The 23,100-nt window shown below is 38.1% G+C and overlaps 1 protein-coding gene across 1 annotated transcript; it reads right to left on the bottom strand.

The window, feature by feature from the left end:
• Nucleotides 1-105: 105 nt before the first annotated feature.
• On the bottom strand, nt 106-4,549 carry SOSTDC1 (sclerostin domain containing 1). The gene is made up of 2 exons (XM_082398583.1): nt 4,053-4,549; nt 106-1,547 (listed from the first exon to the last, which is right to left on the bottom strand). The coding sequence occupies exons 1-2, from the start codon at nt 4,255-4,257 to the stop codon at nt 1,132-1,134; spliced, it is 621 nt and encodes a 206-aa protein (XP_082254709.1). The 5' UTR covers nt 4,258-4,549; the 3' UTR covers nt 106-1,131.
• Between the last annotated feature and the right edge of the window lie 18,551 nt (nt 4,550-23,100).

Here is a 23,100-nt window from a genome sequence, read left to right as displayed (position 1 = left end):
ATAAATAAAATAAATTAAAAAAAAAAAAAAGCAATTACTCTGATACGTTTATCCTGTACTTTTTGTAAACACGTACTTTTTTATATATGTTAGAGACAAGGACAATAACTTGTAGCAGTGTTTATTTTTGTTAAAAGAAACTGATGGAATTGAAGGTCAAGTCACCTTCCGCTTGCACAGATTAAACAAGAAAGTATTACGTATTTCATCTTTACAAAGCATCTTATTGATTTAAAAAGATCCATACTATTGATAAAGTTCATGATGAAACATATATGTAATAAGGAGACTAAAGTATTTATTTTACATATCTACAGTATGTATTGTCCTATTTCTAGATCAACCACAAATTACACAGGAAAATATTTAGGTACATGAAAAAGCTTCAGAACATAAAAAATTAACATTTTGAAAAAAATCACTTGTGAAAGCTCATTAAATAATAACATTGACAAATAAATAGTTAATCAGCTTTACTTATTAGCTGCTGCCATGAATTTCTGGCATTCCATTCCAAGCGAGGGTCAGCATGCAGGGTATAATTTCATACTATGAGACTGTAAAAAGCTACAGGGCTTATTTTTGAAGTGAAATGTCACAAAGTCTTTCACTCTTTCAAAGGGCGATCACTCTTGGCTGCTAAACTGTTCCCATGAAGATTACCAGAAAAGCACCTTCCTGAAGTGTTAACCTGAAGATTCATGGCAACAATTTTTTTTTAAATTTTTCAATTCTGAAGAGGTTTTGTTGGGGGGTGGGGGAGATGGTTTGGGAAATGAAGGGTAACTGAGAAGCCCTTTTCCTTTTTAAAAAGTAATGATTCAGTGATGTGTATAGTATCACCAGTCTTTCAAGAACTAATACTACAGGGTGTGTGGAATTAATACTACAGGATATGTGGAATTTAAACGCAAATCCCACTCATGGATGTGCGTACATCTTGAAAAACTTGAAAAGAAAAAGCTATTTCCAAAGAAGCTCCTGATACTTAGGACAGCTTGCTGGGTTTGATCAAAGCAGAAAGCATATATTTTCAAGTAAGAAAATAGCAGTGGCAGGCTTGAGTCTTCCGAGCAATCAAATCTGTAAAGCAGATGGTTACCAGTCAGTCCAGTTTGGAGAGTCTGAATTCTAACTCATGCTGTGCTTGCTGGATTTGCTGGCTCTTTTCCGCTCTCTGTGATGCTGGGCTGGCTTGGCAGGCGACATGCTCTCGAAGTTATGACTGGACTCATTGTGCTGCCGCGTGTACCGCTTGCACTTGCAGGCGGTGACCACCGTGATTTTGTAGGTGCGCGTGCTGCCATCTTGGCACTGCAGCTGGATTCTCTGGGTACGCGTTTTGTCATTGACACACCTCCACTCCTGGGAGCTCCTCCTGCTCCAGTACTTTGTTCCATAGCCTCCTCCGATCCAATTGGGGAGCACAGGCAGGGGCAAGCATTCGCCAGCGCACACCAGCTCCTTCAGGGGGCTGATGCTAGTGCACTGGCCGTCAGAGATGTATTTGGTGGAACGCAGTTCCCGGCAACCTACTTGAACTCGAGCTGCAGGAAACAGGAAAAATATGTGCATCAGAGGCAAAAAGCAAACGGACAGTTTTTTTTTAAAAAGTAATCTGCAATGACAAAAATAATGTCCAAATGATAGCGAATGGCCAAATAGGAAGCGAACACCTATTTTATTTTCACAATGCAAAACACTGCCTGGATGGTTGTAGAGAAAGCTTTCAAGAAAATTATCAGCTTATATGGCTACAATTTATGGAATAAAATCAACTAGGCCTGATTTTTTTTTTCATGTATAACATTAGCTAATAGCTTACTGGAGTATATGAAAATCCCATTTTCTTAGGCTTACTCCCCAATAAGTATTAAGCAGGTCTTACATTTATGCGTAAATATTCATTCTTTAATGAGCTAAGGAGGAGTATACTTTAATGTTCTTTTACTCACGGGTCATATTAGTTAATGTCTGCAAGTGCTTTTAATCAGGTTTTTTAAAAAAATCTATTGAGAAAATGTGGAAAATATTTAAATATTGTGTACAATGCAATCCATAATATTTTGTTTCAATTATAAAATTCAGCTGCAGAGAATCATATATACATATGTGTACGTTTGACATTTTGCATATCAAACTTAATAACTGCATTTTAGGCATAAATTCCCAAGCTGTCTTTTAAAAACACAAATATTAAAATGTTTAAATGCAAAATGTCACTACACCTCAATATTTAAAGAATATAAAACCCCCTAAATCAGGAACGTATGGTTGCCATAACAACTTGGCTACATTTCCATGAATTTTATGGCAGAAAAATGCCTAACATGTCTGATTTACAACTGCAAAAGGAACTACGGTGTTCGTTTCCTGAATATTGGTCATGGCAAACTTTTTGTTTAGTCATTTGAATTTGATAAGCATGTTCTCTAATTGACTGTTTCTCGTTACATGCCTTACATAATTAAAGCAAAAATTAATCCTGAAATATTTGAGTTTTCCTTTCCATTGCTTTGTTATCTAAACTTGAGAAGAATTGCCTGAAACAAGCTTGGGGGAAAAAAATCGAGCCTTGTTAACCAGAAAAATATATATATTTCAAAGTACAGACTGCTGAAATTTAAAAAAATAAAAATTATAAGGGACATTGAAGTGGTCTTGCATAGAATATTGAAAGCTAGTATGAAGTAGGTACTAAATTAGGAGTTTTACTTCAGCTCTGTACCCCAGTACTAGTAAGGTGAGAGATATAGGCTAAAGGGATGTGATAGTTGTGAAAAAATGTAAGATATATGCACATACATCCGTGCGGGTACAGAGTGTGAGACTGAAATTAGAGTGTAAACTAGCTGGCTGGTCAAGGTACTCTGCCTGTCTGATTCTGATTCCATTTCACCTTCCTGCAGCTGCCTTAGGAATGCACCTGGAAACAGCCGGAGATGATTTTGACCTGTCTAGCTTTTTGTTCCTGTTCATATAGAGATTTGGCATTTTTGCAGTGACAGTTCATTGACAATGAATACCCACCACGTTGCTTGGTAATCTAATAATAATAAAGTAGTTCCTGTGTACCTAAAAGCAACCATCCTCATGAAAATTAAAACACCTTGGTTTTCTTAGAAAGACACTAACAGTCACATTTGCTTTGACTTTTCAAAGGTCGAAACTCCTTTTAGCACTTGAATGACGAGTGCTTGAGGACGGGCTAAAGATTTGTGTAAGATTTCTTGTGTACTGTTTCTCTGTGTCTCTCTTAAAACCCTATTACTAGCATGTGAACTCTTCTAAAGGAAAGGAGTGAAGTAAAAGTTAGAAGAAATTTGAATCCCTCTAACTAATGGTCAATGAATGTGTCAATTAAGCAAACAGAAAAGAAGAAAAATATTTTCTATACAAAGTATTATTGTACTGTCATTATTTTATATCTCTAAAGTCATGAAAGTTTCCCCAGTCTCTCACAGAAATATACAGTTACCTAAATTTTGATCTGGTTAATGAGGAATTATTTTGGAGAATATGATTCTCCAATGTTTTCAGTTTTATCCCTCTTTCTCAAAGATCATCATCCAAGCTTCAACTTTTTCACTAGACATGTTTTAGAAATCGGTGTGAGCCATTTTTTTTCCCCAAAAAGCTTCGTTTTTTCCCTTGTGATTTCCCATACATGCTTTGGTTAATTACCTTTATACACTTTACCAGAATTGCATGTCCTGAAATAAACAGAAAACAACCTGAATTTAAACTAGAGCAACACTTTGTAAAAATTCTCATTTTGCATGATTTTAAAGAAGCAACAGTCTAATTCCTGGAAACATTTTCTTTTGGAATGTTTAGAAACTTAAGTCTGCGCCTACATTATCAAATCACTGTTTTAGTAATGTTAACTTTGTAGGGAAGAATGCCAATATACACGTGCAGCAGATTTTCCCAGATTGTTTAGCAAAACATATATGGTTCAGGTCAGTTAGCAATGAAACAGTTCTACAGGAATGCGAGCTAATGCTACCAAATAAGAAAAAACCAAATCCATGGAAGTAAAACACACTTACTGTTCCGATCCAGTCCAGTGTCACTGAAATGCCTGCCTCCATTTCTGGCTTGATTCATCGTGCTGTTGTTGCTGGGCTGTGCTGGAACAGGTTTAACCACATGTGAATAAAGGATTTCTGTGGCATCATTTTTAAAAGCCAAACAGCTTTTCATGAGGACGCATGCAAGGGGAATGAGATAGAAATGAATGGCAGGAGGAAGCATGGTGAGCAGAGGATTTGCTTGGCTGGAGAGCTGGTTAATTCCTTTCCCTCTGCTTCTGCACTGTAACAGTGAAATTCCTCCTCAAGGTTCCCTTTATATATCCACTGAGGTTTGGCGTTCATTCAGGTGTAAAGTTGTGTAAAGCTTCAGAGTGAAAACACAGAGAAGGGGTGGGATCCCTACATGACCCTGCAAAAGAATTTTACCAATGGAAGAGAAGACTACAGAAAAGGAGGAGCTTGGTATACAAATTGCCTGAAATTTCAGAGTTGGACTTCATCAGTTGTCTGTGAGCTGAAGCAGACAGACACACTCTACAGCAACTACAGCCCCCACCCCTGCCATTTCCTTTCCTAAATCTAGTTCACATTCGGGTTTAATTTAAATGAAAATATGCTGCTGTTCATTTGAAGAGATTTACATTCCCACAGTTGTTCTGTATTTGCGATAGGGAGAGGATTCATCCCAGATAATAGGAGGAATTCAGGAGTTTAAATATTGTAGGGCTTGCATGAAGCACCTAATTAGTTAAACATATCTTGTTTCTCAAGACGCAAACCACCATTTTTTTTTTCTTAAATGTATAGGCACAGAGCTAAGATCTTCCCCCTGGACACACTTAAATAATGCAGCTTTGATCTGCATGAACTGCTGCGCTCCTAGGTAAATTATTGCCAGGGGTTCCGTGTGGAGAATAATGAGCATAGCTCTGTTTGCATTAAAGTAACTAATATCAATTTTCATCTTAAAAATGTGACACAAGCGTTAACATTCATTGCCTCATTTTATGTGAAAGAAAGCCATTTCTGACAGATTATTGTTTAGCAAATTCAAGGTAATTTTTACAAGGTTTTTCATTTGCTGCAGAACACGTGTTCTACCTGCATTTACTGAACATTTTGTTCATTACTTCTTTTGGCTCTGCTGCTCAGATAAGAAACATGGTAGTTTTCTGTTTATCCACACAAGGCACAGATGTTCCATTAATTACTACTAGGCCACTAATCTCTATCCTTAAAACAATTATGAAATTCGAACTGATTGGTGGGACATTTTGATTGGAATCACAATTCTGAATCTCTTTTCAATTTTAAATCCATTTTTTTGCACTTTGTGTGGCTATTAAACTGACCTTATGGCATGGATACATCTCTTTATAAACTTTTTCCTATTGTAACTGCTATTCATATCTATCTATCTATCTATCTGTCTATCTATCTATTATCTATCTATCTATCTATCTATCTATCTATCTATCTATCATCAGTCATCTGGGTTTTTCCACAGTGGCACTATCGGCATTTTGGAATAGATACTTCTTTGTTATGGGGGGGGGTGGCATTCTGTGAGTTTAGTAGCATACTTGGCTTCTACCCACTAGATGCCAGTAGCACCCCCAGTTATAACCAAAAATGTCTCCAGACATTGCCAAACGTCCCCTGTGAGCTAAAATGACTCCACTTGAGAACTACTTGTTATCTATCTATCTCTATCTCACTACAAAAGAAAGTACAATTAAGAACAAAAGACTAATTATTTAATAATACTAAGGAATAATTAGGAGAAAAATGGTACTGTGGTTTTACTTAAAAACAACAACAGCTTCTCTTTTAGAGGTATATACTGAAATATTCCTAGATGAAATAATATGATGCCTGGAATAAACTTCCAAAACAACATGGGAGGGGGGTAGTTAGGTGTGTGGATGGGGCATGATTTGATGGCTGTTGGGGCACGATTCTGGATATTCTATTCTGTTTACTCTTGTATATGTTCAAAATTCTACATAATCAAAAATTTTCTAAAAACTAAATTCAAAAAAATCAATATATACCTACAAGTAAGTCCCCTACATACGAACGAGTTCGTTCCCAGAGCATGTTCATAAGTCCAATAAAGTTAGCCTAGGGACCCAACTAACACAATTGGCTATATAGTACTGTACTGTAGTAGGTTTATAAAAGTTTTCACACAAATAATACATAAAAAACAGACACAAAATAAAGAAAACATTTTTAATCTTACTGTACAGTACCTTGAAGAGTACAGTAGTACAGTACAACAGCTGGCATACGGGGGCTGCCATCGAGTGAACAGGCAAGAAGAGTTACCCACTGGAGGAGGGAGAGGAGGTGGGAGATGGCAGAGCTGAAGGATCGTCAGCAATAGGAGACAGAGGGCAAGCTGCAATTTCACTCACGCCTGATGTTGATGGAACGCATGTTCGAATCTTTGAAAGTTCACAACTTGAAGGTTCGTATGTAGGGGACTTACTGTACTGCCAATCTGATCTCTATCTTAGGATTGTATGTAGTCATTTATTCTAACATCCTTCCTGGAAAATAATATATCAGTTTATTCTGTGCACATAGAGATTATAGATCAGACATCCTTCTAAAATAGTAACTATGAAGGATTTCTTATCCTGCTTATCAGGGGACTTCATATTAAATACATGAAGTATGTTAATATTAACCATTGACTGGTAGACCCAATGCCAAAAGGAAGTAGGAGCATCAAAATATCTAATCTCTTCCCCCTACTATTTTTTGTGTCAGGAGGAGGAGATTTGTTTGTTTGTTTGTTTGTTTGTTTGGCTGCACTGTGCAGCTTGCAGGATCTTAGTTCCCCAACCAGGGATTGAACCCAGGCTGGGTGTGGAGTCCTAACCACCGGAGGAGGAGAAGATATTTAATCTGCAGTTTAATTATTAGGTTGGGCTAATCAAATTGACCAAATTAACTCATAATTGTTAAATCTGCTCTGTACCTAGTATTCTGTAGGCACAGCCTTAGGATATCCCCTCGGGCAGGAGCAAAATTAGGAATGAAGGCAATGTGGTTGATATATGTGGACAGGAAAAATTCAGCATTCAGACGTGACTTCTATGATTAGGTTAACAAAATACAGTGACTTTCAGTCTTGCTTGCCTGCTCTAGCCATCTCACTTGCTTCTATGGAAGTCAGCTCCCGTAATGTAAGCTTTCATATGGAGAAGCCTAAGGGGCATGGAACTGATGTCTCTCACCAACATGGAGCAGAGACCCTCAGCCAAACAACCCATGAGGACCTGAATTCTATCAACAACCACATGAGTGAGGTTGAAAGCAAATCTCTCCACAGCCAGTCCTTCACATGAGGCTGTAGCCCTGGCCTACACCCTAATTGCAATCTTATAAGAGACTTTAAGTCAGAAGCACCCACAGAAACTATGAAGTAACAAAAGTTTTAACTAAGTTGGGGTAATTTGTTACCCCATAACAGCCATAAATAATTAACACAATATTATCTGCTTAAAAATGAAGAAATAGTAATTAAGCCATTCATTTTGTGAAGAATGCTAGGACCTCAAAAACATGGAATCATTTAATATGGTGACTGAGTGACTTTCATTCTTTGGGCAAGCTTTGAAACTTATTTTCCATGTCTCGGCTGAGTCATCAATGTGATGTCATTATTAATAATCAAATAATGATATCAGAATTACTACTATTGGTCTGATATGCAAAAGCTTAAAAGTAATTTTAGTACTCTAAAATAGTATTGTTTATTATGTGACTCTTGGCACTGGAATCAGAAAATCTGAATTTGAATCTTATTTCTGCCATTTATAATCTGTATGAACTTGGATGTATTTCCTGAAACTCTCTTAAGTCAGTTCCTTCAACTGTAAAACATGACCAAGCTTACCTACCTCACAGAGGGATAAGAAAATGTGAACATGTCTAGAACAAAACCTGGCCTGGAAGAAATGTGGAAAACATAGTCACTGAATATGAGTCTAAGCCTACTGTTTCTCATTAGAGTCTTTGAACTTAAAAATGACCTTGGAAAAAATAGAAAAGTCTCAAATAAATGCAATTATCCTGTTTAAGGTGGGGAACAAAAAGTCATGAGAAAGGATTAAATATGAAATAATGAGTAAATATTATTTGATTAAGAAAATAATTAGCCTGACTTTTTATCTTTGACAAGAGAAGAATCAGAATCAGTATACACAAAACATATTTATCGAATGCAATATCTGGTGAGCTATATCTGGTCCTCTATGGATTTAAACTATTTTCAGAGAGCTCCAGTTAATAAGATAGAACTTGTAAACTGGAAAAGTAGCCATCATTAGTTTAGAAGAAAATAAAAACTACTTATAAACTCTTCCTTCATAAAAATCCTTGAAAAGAGGATGGGCTAACATCTTGCATTTATCTCATATCAACATGTGTTGGAACCAGTGTTTATCATACCTGCTGTAGTCCAGGGACTGCAGAGCTGAACGAGGCGTGGAGCCTGCCCTCTTCCCTTTCCCAAACGTTCCTCTTCAGAATTCCACTAAAGGAGCTCCCTTGACCTGATCTTCCTGTATCACTCTCTTCCTTCTTCACCACCTTTCTCAGTTGTCTCTTTATTTTTATTTTGCTTAAATGCTTTCGGTTTATTATGTAAATATTCCTTTTCCTATAAGCTTCCTCAACAGAGATAATATTAATTTAGATAATACTGCTTATAATCCAGTGTAACCTGATGTAAAACCCAAGTGGATATCTGGTGGATATATTTCTCGGTAGAACTTCTCAGTCTTGGCACTACTGATATTTTCGGCTGGATAATTGTTGTTGGAGCTATCCCCTATGTTCTGGGATGTTTAGCAACATCCTTGGGCTCTACCCACTAGATGTTAATAGCACCTCCCTCACCCAGTGGTGACAATCAAAAACAGTCCTCTGGTGTGCAAAATCGTCCCAGGTTATAAACTACTGGTCTAGGCAAATTCTCCAGTAAATTTCCTAAAAATGGCAGCACGCTGCTCTTAAGGAAAACCTCACATGCAAGCTCTAGGGAGCAAGTTAGGACAGTAGGGATAGGGTTTCCATCTGATTGTACAAACTAGGGCGAGTAGTAAGTTGTCCTTTTTATTGGCATTTGCTACCTTGCTCCGTAGGAATTGATGTCCTCATTCTGTACATTTGGCTCACACAAGTACCTAAACTCAATTTGACCAAGGCTGGCAGCATATTAAATATCCTTTTTTTTTTTTCATGGAAAGGCATTTTATTTTAAATATAGCAGTGTGTACATGTCAATCCCACACTCCCAATGTATCCCTCTCCCCCGTAACCATAAGTTTGTTCTCTAAGTCTGTGAGTCTGTTTCTGTTTTGTAAATAAGTTCATTTGTACGATTTTTTTAAGATTCTGCATATAAGCAATATCATACGATATTTGTCTTTCTCCTATTAAATATCCTGCCCCCAGTGGTGCCTGGGAGCTAGAATTAGTTTTGTTCCACAAGCCTAATAGTTGTTCTAAAACCACGTTTTACGTGGGAGTTTGCTAGATATGCAACTTCTAGGCCTGATCTCAGGCCAGAATCAGAATCCCTTGGGGTGGAACCCAGGAACCTGTGTTTTAGCAAGCTCTCCAAGTCATTCTTATGCGTGCTAAAATTTGAGACATACTGTTCTCAAATCACATGTGCCCTCCTAACTGTGGCCTGTCCCCATAGTCTCCATCACAGTCACCTCATCTATTTTAACTGGGCCTCCACCTCAGAGTCTTCCAGTTTGCACAGTCAGATGGAAGTCCTGCCCTAAAGCTCAGCCCAGCTGACCAAAACCCGACCCCTTTTTCTCTTCCTGCATTTATTTCTCCCCACAGACTGGATGCTCTCAGTGGCCCCCAGTGACTGATTAATGCTTTGTTCCACAGAGATGGTCACAACAATTACTACCTACAGTGATGTTATTGCTCACAAAAATTTTGGCAGTCATATCTGATTCTCTCAGATATCAGTGTGAACTCAGATTTAGGCAAAATACTTCGACCACTGTGATTTTGATTGTTTTCCACCAGCTCCCGGAACATACCATAACCACGTCAGGCTCCTAGACTGGTCAACATGCAGTCTGGCTTCACTCTTTCCTGAGGAATCTCTTACTCAAGCACCAGCGGGTGTCATGGCCAAGCCAGAGTGGTAATAACTTACATCACCAATAGAGACTTAACAGTTGGTATTTCCTTGGTATGTCAGAAAATTGGAGAAAAAAAGGAATTCAGCAGAGCATTTGGTCCAACAGTGCCACTGTCTTTTCTGGGAAATAAAGTTGTTATAGACATTTCTAATTTCAATTCTGATTTTTTTTTTTTTTTTTTGGCCATGCTGCATGGTATGTGGGATCTTAGTTCCACGACCAGCGATCGAACCCACGCCCCCTGCATTGGAAGCGTGCAATCTTAACCACTGGACCGCCAGGGAAGTCCCTCTGATATTTTTAATGAAGTGATTTGCCTCTTAGTTATATACAGATGGAAGCTGTGGTGTAGAGGATTCCACAGCAACAATGTAGCTGGAGTGAAGGGAACGTGATCGGGAATATGGGAAAAAAGTTTGACTACATTGATTGGAAAGGTAGATTGGAGCAGATCATGGACTACAGCCCTGTTTTGTAGGTTTAGAAGTCTGGACATTATTTGGTGGACAATGGAGAGCCATTGAAGGATGTGTGGTGTGTTTGTGTGGGTGGTAGATTTTTATTTTCACAAAGTAAAAATGCTGTGTAACTTATACCGAGGTAAAGTGATAGAACGTTTCCAGTACCCAGAAGTTCCCTTCCTGTCCTTTCCTTGTAACCACTTCCTTCCTCCTCTCTAAAAATAAACCACTATTCCGATTTCTGACACCAGTTATTAGTTTTGCCTGTTTTAGAATTTGATTTAGAAATGACTTTTTACACTGTTGTGTACTACTACATTGCATGGACATCCACAGTGTATTTATCCATTCTAGACTGGATTGATTCCAGCTTTTGGCTATTATGAATAACACCTCTCTAAACATTCTAGTACTTGTCTTTTGATGCATATAGGCATACATTTTTGTTGGATATATACCTAGTTGTGAAATAGATGAGATACAAGATGTGTGTATGCTCATCTTTAGCAGATAATACTGAAGAGTTTTCCCATGTGATTTTTAAATTTTTATTTTTTAATTTATTTGGCCGTACCGTGCGGCTTACAGGATCTTAGTTGCCTGACCAGGGATTGAACCCACTCCCTTGGCAGTGAACGTGCGGAGTCCTAACCATTGGACCACCAGGAAATTCCCTCCCATGTGATTTTATTAAATAAAATTTCTACCAGCCCTGACGGATTTCCCCTGACAGGGAAAGGACAAGATCAACACGATGTTTCAGGAGACTGAATCTAGCTGCAACCTCTGGGATGATTTAGGTGTGGTTTTATTGCAACACAAGAAGGGGGAAACAGTGTTGCAAGAGCTCAGGTGAAAAAAGATACTGGGGCTTCCCTGGTGGCGCAGTGGTTGAGAATCTGCCTGCCAATGCAGGGGACACCGGTTCGAGCCCTGGTCTGGGAAGATCCCACATGCCGCGGAGCAACTGGGCCCGTGAGCCACAACTACTGAGCCTGCGCGTCTGGCGCCTGTGCTCTGCAACAAGAGAGGCCGTGACAGTGAGAGGCCCGCGCATCGCGATGAAGAGTGGCCCCCGCTTGCCGCAACTAGAGAAAGCCCTCGCACAGAAACGAAGACCCAACACAGCCAAAAATATAAATTAAAAAAAAAGAAAAAAAAAAAAAAGATACTGAACTTGAAGGAGAGAGGAAAGGCTAGGACAGAGATTAGAGATACTAGGGAGGTAGGTTGGTAGGTGATCGGAAATGAAGGCAAAGGTAAAAATAAAGTTTTAAAGCTGGGTTATGGAGAGACTGAGGTGTCAGGAGAACCAGGGTTGCACAGCAGAGTTTAGAGTTTAATAACGAGTTTGGGCTGAGTTAGAATGAGGTTAGGGTGCTGATAGGAATCCAGAAGAAAGTGTCTTAGACAACTGGAATCAGAGCTCAAGAAATCTGTCTAGCGGCTGACATCAGTTTCACTAGGATGCTTTGCTGTAACATTAGCACAATAGAACTTGGTTTAGAAACACTTTGTCAAATAACACTAAGACTTTCATTTATATATCTACTGCCATCTAATCATGCCCCTAGGCTTTTAAAATCTAACTCCCTACTTTCTGTAATTCCCAAGGAGGATGAAATATTGTATACATACATTCGTGTTACCACCCCTCCCAAGTCGGTCCCCAACAGGTGTTCTCCTGGCCAGTGTCCTTTGAGCCAACAGAATGAGACTGAGTTCAATTCAGAAGCAAAGGAAAGTTTTATTCTTTGATCAGAGAATGGAGACGTTCAAGCTCCCGCTCTAGAGCACACACTCTCCCAATAGGTCCTGGGCGGAGCTGCTTTATAGCGTCTCGTCAGGGGCAGGGGGCGGAGTTCGCGCTTGGCGGGCGCAGCTGTGCTGCTCGCTCCAGATCACAGTGTCGGGTGCAGCGTCTCTGCGCACGGCCCGCGGCCGCCATCTTGAATTGCGGGGTCGTGCCCCGCGCTTCTGCACCGGGGTCTCTAACTGAGGTGTTGGCTGCAGCGTTTCACGCTCCGAGTTCTGGCCTGAAGTGCCGGGTGACAGTCCTCTGCCCGCAGTACCCTGTAAGCGAGTGAAACTAGACTGAGCACAAAGGAAAAGAAACAAGGTTAGACTTTATTTTATTACCTGGATTCTATTTTTATTTTTATTTCCTGAGAATTGTTAAGGGCCTTTGCCAGTGACGTTTGTATAGGCTTATCAGATGAATGCCCTGTGTTTTATGTGAAACCATAAACATTTTTCAAGATTTCCTCTTCTTTTATTTCCCCCGCAAAACCACTGGCTTAGTTCGAGTTTCCATCGTTATTTTCCTGAACTACTCTTTCCATAACTTTTTAACAGATCTCTTGTCTTCTCATCACCCTAAAATACACTCTCCACAGTGAGATCCAGAATTACCTTTTAAAAAGGGGAGTCTAAACACCTCATGTAAAAGTGTCATTTGCTCCTTTTACTTGCAGAGCAAACACCTTCATAAACCAGCTACCCTCATTTCATGCCACCCTCTTACTTGTGTTTTATGCTTTGGTAGTAGTTTCTCATGCTCATCATTCAATTTAACGCTTTCAGGCCTTTCATTCCTGTAAGTGTTACTTTCATAATTCAAAACTCTGCTCTTTACCGTCTTCCTTGAATATATAATTTAATCAATGAGAAACAAGGAAAAGGACAACTGAGGCAAAGGAAGCTTTTCTGAACATTCGGTAGATGGATCTCTGAGAATTATGTACTACAGTTTAAAATAATATAGACATTTATTTTAATTTCAGTAAAATTGTGTGTTTTACATTTCCAGCCCTAAAATACTGCAAAACACATTTAAGATCAGTAAAATAATTTAAAATATAATAGTATGAAGTATTAAAATATTAGAAAGAAGAGTACATGTAGATTTTCAGCATGCAATATTTACTTAATTCATGAAGTTTGAAAGAATACTGCTTTAAATTTTCAAATTTTCTGAATGCATATCCTTTTTAATGCTCTCATGCCATTAACAAGAAAATTAACATGATTACTTAATAATACTTAAACTCATTTTAAAATGTATTGAAAAAAATGTATTGAACAAATACAAAAATTATTGTATTATGGAAAATGTTCACATCATCAGATTTCTACTCTTTTAAAAACTGAGGTTATGAAATAGTGAATATAACATATGCATGTTGTAAAAAATGTCAACAGTTCATTAAATAGGATAAAATTCACCTCTTCCCATCCCTCCTCCAATGCTGTTCTCCAGAGATAATCACAGTTAAGAGTTTCTTGTGACGTCTTCCAACATTTTCTGCACTTACAAGAACATTTAGTTATACATGTATATGTGTGTTCATACAAGTATGTTTTAAATTTTTTTACGTAGACTGGATCATGATATTCATATGATTTCTCAAATTACATTTTGTACTTAATGACCTATCTTGTACATTTTTTATATCAGAATGTACAGATTTACCTCATTCTTTTTAAGCCTTGCATTGAATGAGTTGTATGGATGTGACACAAACTATTCATCCAGTTCTCTATTGATGGCTATTTAGATTATGTTTAGATTACCTCCTTTATAATTGTGGCGGGATATTTGTTGTGTACAATTATTGTTTCTAGCCCCAAGTTTTCCCCTTTTCCTTCATTCAGGTAGTTGAGGAGGGGGTAGAATTGGGAATGGAAGAGTAAGGTTGGTTATGTGTACTCCACGAAAGACCAGAAGCCAAGCCTTACTCCTTGACAAGCATGCCAGACAGGTGGCTAGCCTACAGAAAGGCAGGGTAACCACATTCGTTAAAGATTCCAGCAGGAAATGTAATTCCAGAGCCTCTGGCCCTGAAGGAAGCATGTAGACTGGACATGAAGAGCCCAGTAGTGACCAACAGGAAATGATTGCTAATGAATAGAGCCTAGGGGAACCTCACCAGTGCCTTGGCCATATGGAGGAAACTTTGCAAAGTTCTTGTTAGGGGGCTGGTGGGCGAGGGGCAGGGATGAAAGGAAAATGAGGGTCAGAGTTCTAAATTTAATTGATTTTAAAATATAAAGAAATACAATATATATTTTTTGCACATCTAAGCTTCTAGACCAGAATTCATACCACCTTTGAAAACATTTAGATATACCTTGATATATTTAAAGTTGCACTTTAATTTTGGAGGCTTTTTATCCATAGAGAACAATTCTTCTTCATTGATTACAGAAAAAATTCCCATTTGAAATAATGTTTTTTTTAATCTTGACATCATTACATGTGGAATTTTGTGATATCCATTTGTTCTTTCAAAATGTAATTCCAACAAAAATAAACCATGCCTTTATTATAGTCTCAAGTTGTTAAGGATTTATTATATCATTTGGATGTCATACTTACATCAAGCATAGTTTAGAACACATAATATGAAATGATAAAACTTAATAGTCTATTTTGAAGAGTAAAAAAAAAAATTTATTTATGGAAAAGTCATGCTTTTACTATGACCATTGCATTTTTGTTTGCAATTGCTTTTACCTTTAATTGGTACTTTTGCAGTCTTTATTGAAGGCTTTAGCCTGGTTTAAGGTTGGCCAAAGATTAAGTCAATTAAAAATCTCATGGAAACAATTTAATGATTATTCTCTGATTAAGAAGCACTGATTAAAATTGTTTTTAGAAGGAAAGACGGAAAAAAATCCTGAAAATGCCTTATGGCTTAGAATTTTATTATGTCAACTAACAGTTTATATTGTCTTCAGGCCTAATTCTCTAGCGTGTTTATATAGCATTTGGGGGCTGTTGACCTGACAGTGCCTGGGGAGGCAAGTCTCCTCTGAAAAACAGCCAAAGAAGAACTTGAAACAGACGGGGGAAGGCCCGCTCCTGCCAGGACACTGCAAGCTGTTTAGTGACCGTCTAGATGTTCTGCTAGTTTTGTTGCCATACTTGGTAGTCCTGGGAATCTGGCTAGTCTCAGAAGTTGAGCAAAACAAAATACAACTGTGCACAGCCACGCCCTAGGGTGACTGTCTCCAAATACCATACAAGTCCAAGGCTGAAGCACTTGAAAGGCTTGTATCTCTGCAGATCAAATCTTCATCAGATTGAGCCTTTAAAGACAACCCTTAAGCACATAAATGTTGTCATTTACGGCACTGTTTCAGCACTATTTTACCTTTCCAATTATAAAGGTGGCTAATGCACATGATAATTACAGTTCCTTAAAATTTATGCACTCTCAAGCAGATCAGCTCAGAAATGTTGGCACAGTTTCAGGGTTCCTTAACAACTGCTTGCCAAACCACTCTTTGATCCAGTGAAATCATCACATGATTCAAAACAAGGCCTAGAGCCTTTCAAGAAGTCACATCTTAAGTCCTCACCTTCATTGGCCAACCTCCCCAGGTTCAACCTAAAAACTGATTTTTTCCTTATCAATGCCAAAGGAGTATGTTTTTTCTCTGTGGGATTTATAATATGCTTTCTTGGTCCCCATTCATTTAGTCACCGTTTTAGCTAACATTTATTGAGTGCTTATGTACCAGAGATTGTGGTTTATCCTGTAGTTTAGAACTAAGCTACCTCCCCTAAATTCACTGCATAAGGTAGCGGCAATCAGTTAAACAGGTAATTACCAAAAAGCGCTGTAAGTCAGGGCAGGGTAGAGTAGGAGGACAGACTTCGGGCTCAAAGCCACTGGTGGAGGTCAAAAAGAGTCCCAGTGGAGGTAATTCTGAGTGGAGCATTGAAGAAAAATTAAAAGTAGGTAGATGATAAAAGCAAGTGGGTGGGAGGATTCTAGAGAGAAGAGATGGTGTGCGCACTAAGGTCTGGCAGCAAGAGAAATGGCCAAGTTTAGAAGCTAAAAATGTTTTGCTTGCCTTGAAATGCCTCCCATGGAGTAGCTAGGAAAGAGGTGGGAGAAAAGCATGCCAGGAATTTGAATAACCATTTTTTTGCCCTCCTGAGGAGTTTGAATTTTATTCTAAAGTCAGTGTGGACTTTTAGAAGAATTGTGAGCAAGAAGGTGACTTGACCAGTTTGGAGTTTTGGATAGATGACTCTGAGGGATTGTAGAAGAAAGTTCAATTCAGAAATACTTAGCATATAGTGAGCATATCTCAAATCAAAGTGTTGGAGGACTGAGGAGAGGATCTGGTCCTGAGGACAGTGCTGGACAAAAAAAGACTGAACCATCACTCCTGTGGGTCAGGACTATCATAAAGAAACAACTAAAGAGGAAAAAACTAAAAAGGAAAGGGGAAAAAAAAAATAAGGAGAAATGAAAGCTGGAGGGAAAAGAGGGGAAAGGAGTGGAGGTGATTTGGAAGCAACACTTGCTGCTTAAAGCCTAGCTCTCCAGTCAGGGTTGAAAAGGAGCAGGGAGGAGAGAGTCAAAATATGTGTCAATAGCATTCTATTTCTTTAAAAAAGACACAAATTATTTTCCTTCTTTAAAAGAAACCACTTTATTGAGGTGTGATTCACATACAAAAAGCTGTACATACGTAATATATACAACTTGATAAGTTTGAGGATAACTATATACCCATGAAACCATTAGCACAATTAGGGCCATAAACTTATCCATCACCTCCAAATGTTTCCTCCTGCCTCTTTTTGTTTAAAGGTTTTAACAAATTATTTTCTTTTTCACCTTGATGTCCGAGCAACTAATATCAGTAATTCATGGTAATCTGGCCTGTTCTGAAAATAATACAAAAAAATTCATGAAATTTCTATAAACCTTTCATGATTATAAATTGAATATCATATCCAATTGATTTGGTCAAAAACTCTTTAATGGCTCTCTTTCTATCCCATGTATTTCAAATCTACCAACAAATAATACCCGCTCTTTCCTTAAATTATATCCAGAGTCTAACCACTTCTCACCCTCTCAACTACGACAACCTTGACCCAACCTCTATCCTGGACAATTACAAAGCCTCCTCTACCTACTGACATCCTAGAAGCTGCTAACTCTCCAGTGGTTTTCCATCACCTTATAATGATCCAGAGACTGTGAATGATCTAGTTCCTTGTTACCTGTTTGTCCCCATCTCCTCCTGCTTTCCCGTCTTCTGTCTCTGATCCAGCTACACTGAGACTTTTTGTCTCAAATGCACTATTTGTCCCAGGGCATTTGCATTAGTGGTACCCCTCTGCCTGGGACATTTCTCCCCCAGATATCTTTTGTTCACGTGGCTCTGTAATTGAAAGGTTTTCACCATCACCTTAAGTTAAAATAGCACTCATCACCATTCACATTTTATGTTGTTTACTTTGTTTTTCTCTCCCCACTGCCACCAGCAGAATGTAAACTCCTGGAGAGGAAGGACTTTATTTTGTTCACTGTTGGGTCCCATATGCCTATATCTGGAACAAAGTTGGTGCTCAGTATTTCTTGACTAAATTGATAAACCCATCAGTATAAAATTGTCCCCTTAATAGTACTTTTTTTGCTTTATGTGACACACAGTAAGCATTATTATTTATAAGAGAGTTGTGGTAGAAAACTCAGTCCCTTCTCTACAGATAGATATTACAACATTGCCAGAATCCTGGAGGGTAAACAACTTTAGCATGGAAATGAAAATGCCAGTTACTCAGCAGTGGTTACTCAGAATTTAACATCTTTTCAGGATTTCCAAGTAATCTGAGAATGGGCCAAAGTTCTGTTCCACTCAAAATGGCAATTTTTCAAAGGAAATAACATCTTTGTGATGGGGCAACTCAGAAGTATTTAAGGAAAAAGAAAACTTAAAAAAATCATCCTTACACACTGAGAGATAACCAGAGTTATCACATAGGTGCATCGTTGATAATTTGATTGATATGGTATTGAATTGATGGATTAATTAGGAAGAGTGTTTAACTGAAATCTTTACAACATTTACTCTCTATGCAATATTTTTGTTTATGTATTCCATTTATTTTTGTCCTTAGTCAAGTTTTGTAGTTTATTTATATCTGTCCATACATTTCTTAAATTTAATCATAGGTATTTTATATTTTAGACTGCTTTTGGAATGGGATTTTTGGAATGTATATTTTCTAAATATATATTGAAAAACTACAGAATTTGATAATTGATCTTATATCTGACTTCAGTACTAATACTGTTTAATACTTTTTTAGTTGATCTCAGTATTTCCTGGTAATCACACCATCTATCAATAATAATAACTTTATTCTTCCCTTTTCAGTGTTTTATATTTTTGTTTCCGTCATATATTGCTATTTATTCTTCTGGTTAAAACTTTCCACCAATCTTAATTTCTGTCAGCGATGATGGGCAATCTTGTATTGTTCCTGACTTAGCTAGGAATGAATTTAATATTTCATCTTTAACTTTGGGTATTGGTAGTTGTGTTTTGAATAGAAACTTTTTAGGTGTCTCTAATTCCTTGATAATTTAAATACACTGAAGCAAATATCTTTGTACATAAATATTTGTATATTTTTATTATTTCCTAAAATGGATCCCAAGATGCCAAATTGTTTCCAGAGCTTCATGTACAAACTTATCTGCAGTGTATAAGTCCCACTCTTTTTTTTTTTTAATTTTAATTTTTTATTTATTTATGGCTGTGTTGGGTCTTCGTTTCTGTGCGAGGGCTTTCTTCTAGTTGTGGCAAGCGGGGGTCACTCTTCATCGCGGTGCGCGGGCCTCTCACTGTCGCGGCCTCTCTTGTTGCGGAGCACAGGCTCCAGACGCGCAGGCTCAGCAGTTGTGGCTCACGGGCCCAGTTGCTCCGCGGCATGTGGGATCTTCCCAGACCAGGGCTCGAACCCGTGTCCCCTGCATTGGCAGGCAGATTCTCAACCACTGCGCCACCAGGGAAGCCCCAGTCCCACTCTTATCAGCATTTAATATTGCCAATTTAAAAATCCCAGCAATTTAATTGATAAAGAATTTTTTTTTAAACACCTTTTTTTAAAAAATTATTATTTATTTGTGGCTGTGCTGGGTCTTCGTTTCTGTGCGAGGGCTTTCTCTAGTTGCGGCAAGTGGGGGCCACTCCTCATCGCGGTGCGCGGGCCTCTCACTATCACGGCCTCTCTTGTTGCGGAGCACAGGCTCCAGACACGCAGGCTCAGTAGTTGTGGCTCACGGGCCTAGGTGCTCCGCGGCATGTGGGATCTTCCCAGACCAGGGCTCGAACCCGTGTCCCCTGCATTGGCAGGCAGATTCTCAACCACTGCGCCACCAGGGAAGCCTGATAAAGAATATTTTTAATCTAATAAGTAAGAAATACTATATGTCTTAATTTCTTTGCTCATTATTGCATTTGGTTCTTTTTTCATTTCTTAATTGGCCATTTGTATTTATTCTGCAAATTATTTATTCCATAGTTTTATTTAGTTGTGACTTCTGAAAATATAATAAAGAGAATGATTCCTTGATTTTTGTATTGTTCATTTTTGCACATTTGTGAATAATGCCAAGTTGCTTTTCAAAAATATTCTCTTGGATAATCTTCAGCCATATGTGAAAGTGCCCATTTCTTTCTACCCACCCCAAACCTGAGAAGAATAACTTTTTTAACTGAATTGCCAATTCAATAGGTGAAAATTGCATATTTGAAACATTTCACTTTCATATCTAAGACTGTTAATAAATAGGACCATTTTTCATGTTTATCATCAGATTTTTTTCTTCCTGCATTATTTGTTCTTGTCTTTAAATTGTATTTACTTTATTCTTTCTATGTATTTGTGAGAGATCTTTACCTATGAAGTTATTTCTATAAATAGGAAGTATTTTTCAATTTGATTTGCCATTTAATTGTGCTGATGGTTCTTATTTATTTGCTGTACTGAGTGTCTCTTGTGCCCCATCTTAAGTCCTCTAGCCTCACCTCTTATTCCAGCCACTGTTGCAGAGTTCATTTCCCTGCTGGCTTCACCTAACTTCTCCTGGGTGCAGCCTGAGAGCATTTACCTGAAGCCTTTGTTCCAGTCCTCTTGCTTCCTGACCTCTCAGTAGCATACACCCAGGAACTCACTTGTACCCATTTTTGCATCCTAAAAATATAGAGGAATCAACAATCTCTGGTTCCTGCTACCTCTGACTAATGAGGTCTGGGGGAAATGGATCTTCTTCTTTAATCCTTCAAGTGGACCTTCTGAGTTATCTCAGAACATCCCTAGGGATAGGGTAAACTGGCACACAGAGGGTGGCCAACAGGATCATGTATCTTTGTATTGACTCTTTCTGCTAACCTGTCCCCCTCCTTCTGTCACGCATTCCTGCTCTCTGGCATCACGTTCCCAAATAAACTGCCCACACATGGATCTTTGTCTTAGACTCTGCTTTGAGGCCAGGTCATATGTGCTTTTACATATAAGCTTTGTCTATGTCTGTGTGTTGGCATGGGTATGTATGACCACATATATACTTCATGTATTTTATTGTTTCTATTTCTTCATGCTTATAAAGGCTTTCTCTATCACCAAAGTCAGATAAAGGTATTTGTGTACATTTTAGTTCTTTATGATTCATTTTCTCATTTTTCTTTATTACATAAAGTCTATTTGCTAAGTAAAAAACACATCATTTACTTCTATCTTTTATAACATACATTATCGGCCACGTTTTTCAAATATAAAGTGCTTAATATTTCAAAGTGTGTTCTTCTTTCTAAATTTATTTTCCTGTATGTTTAGTGATGCTTGGCTAATGTTGCCTGCATATATAGAGTACCACAGTACATCTTGGGTTAAGAGATTTTTTTTTTTAAACATAGCTATTAAATTATTCAAAGGCAAAAAAAAAAAGTTTATTTGTGCAAAGTAGTGATATTTTTTTGTCCCAAATAATTTTTTACAAAATTAATTTTTAAATAAACTTGACTGAACGTCTAGCTTTTTCTCACTGATTTTGACCCTTAACTTTTCAGGGTTTCAGGGGCATTACAGATTAATAAGAATAGACTAATCCTCATATTCCTACTCTTCTTCACACATAATTATGATTTAATTAGCCAAAGATAGATACATATAAATATCCACAGAGGAGGAGCAGATGCATTATATCAAGATGCTTTTTCTCCACTTCCTAGCTGGACTCACAGCCGCTGGTGACACTCCACACAGAGGCTTGTCACAGCAGAGTAAACAGCCGAACACTAACTGTGCCCTAAGTCTTAAATATTTAGGGCTTATGTCCTCATTCCAGGAGAACTTACATCAACAACCTAATTGCTTCCATTTATGTACACTTTTATGAACATGAAATTATCCAGATTTTTTTTAAACAAACCTAATTAGCCACAAGGCCACAGCCACATGAGGGTGGGCTGTACGAAACAGCACTCTAGTATTCATGAATGATATCATTGCCTTAATCTTCTGAGTATCTCAAAAACAAAACAAAACAAAAAGCAAACTGTTCCCCCACAATCATGCACTAAATATTTATGTGTACAGGAGACTGTTTCTGGCCTTCAGATCCTTGTCCTTGAACTTTCAGTCTCTTCTTATGACAGGACTACCAGGGAGTACTGAGGCTTTTCAAATATGTTTTAATGCCTGACAGAGCAAATCCTTTCTCTTATTTTCCTTTTTCAAAAAATTTTTGGCTCTTCTTGTGTGCTTATTCTTCCAGTTGAACTTTTTTTTTTTTGGGCCGTGCCACAGGGCTTGAGGGATGTTAGTTCCCTGACCAGGGACTGAACCCACGCCCTCAGCAGTGAAAGCTCGGAGTCCTAACCACTGGACCGCCAGGGAATTCCCAGTTGACCTTTAAAATCACTTTGTCACGTTCTTCCCAAAATGTGGCAGACAGCAAGATGCACAGCCCAGAACCCCTTCAAGGAAGGGCTTGTTGCCCAGCTGTGAGGACTACATAGATACCTTCCAGCTGTCAGCTCCTTCAAGGTCTTGCCCTTCCAGAGGCCACTTCCATCAGGTACCTGGGAGAAGTGGTAATAAAATCAGTCATTTCAGCTGGCCTGGGATGACTCCATGGGGAAACCAGTCCCCAGTTGGTTAGCTGAGGCTTTTTGCATCTACATCTTAGTCTACTTCTCCTTCTATTAATAATTCTATTAGCTATTATGAGATGGGCCAACATCTTTATGAGGATGGCCATAATAACTTACTCATAGAGTGATTCATCCTAACAATACTTGCTGAGCAGTTCTGCTACTTTCCCCCTCCTTTTCCCACATGTCAATTCCTAATAAATGTCTTATTCTCTAAATTCCTAAATTCCATCTCAATCTCTTTCTCTGGAGAACTCAACCTGCAGCAAATTTAATTGGAATAGTGCCAAACTTATCAATTAATTGTGAAAAACTGACTTTTTTTAAACTCAGTTTTCTCATTTAGGAATAGGAGATGTCTCTAAATTTATTCAAGTGTTCTTATATATTTCTTAGCAAACCTTTCTTCGTATAGAGTTTACAGATTTCTTTTTAAGGTTT

This window comes from Balaenoptera borealis (genome assembly GCF_965194805.1).
Source record: "Balaenoptera borealis genome assembly, chromosome: 7".
In the NCBI taxonomy this organism is placed as follows: Eukaryota; Metazoa; Chordata; class Mammalia; order Artiodactyla; family Balaenopteridae; genus Balaenoptera; species Balaenoptera borealis.
The sequence above is the reverse complement of the archived record's forward strand: the minus strand, read 5'-3'. Positions and strand labels throughout refer to the sequence as shown.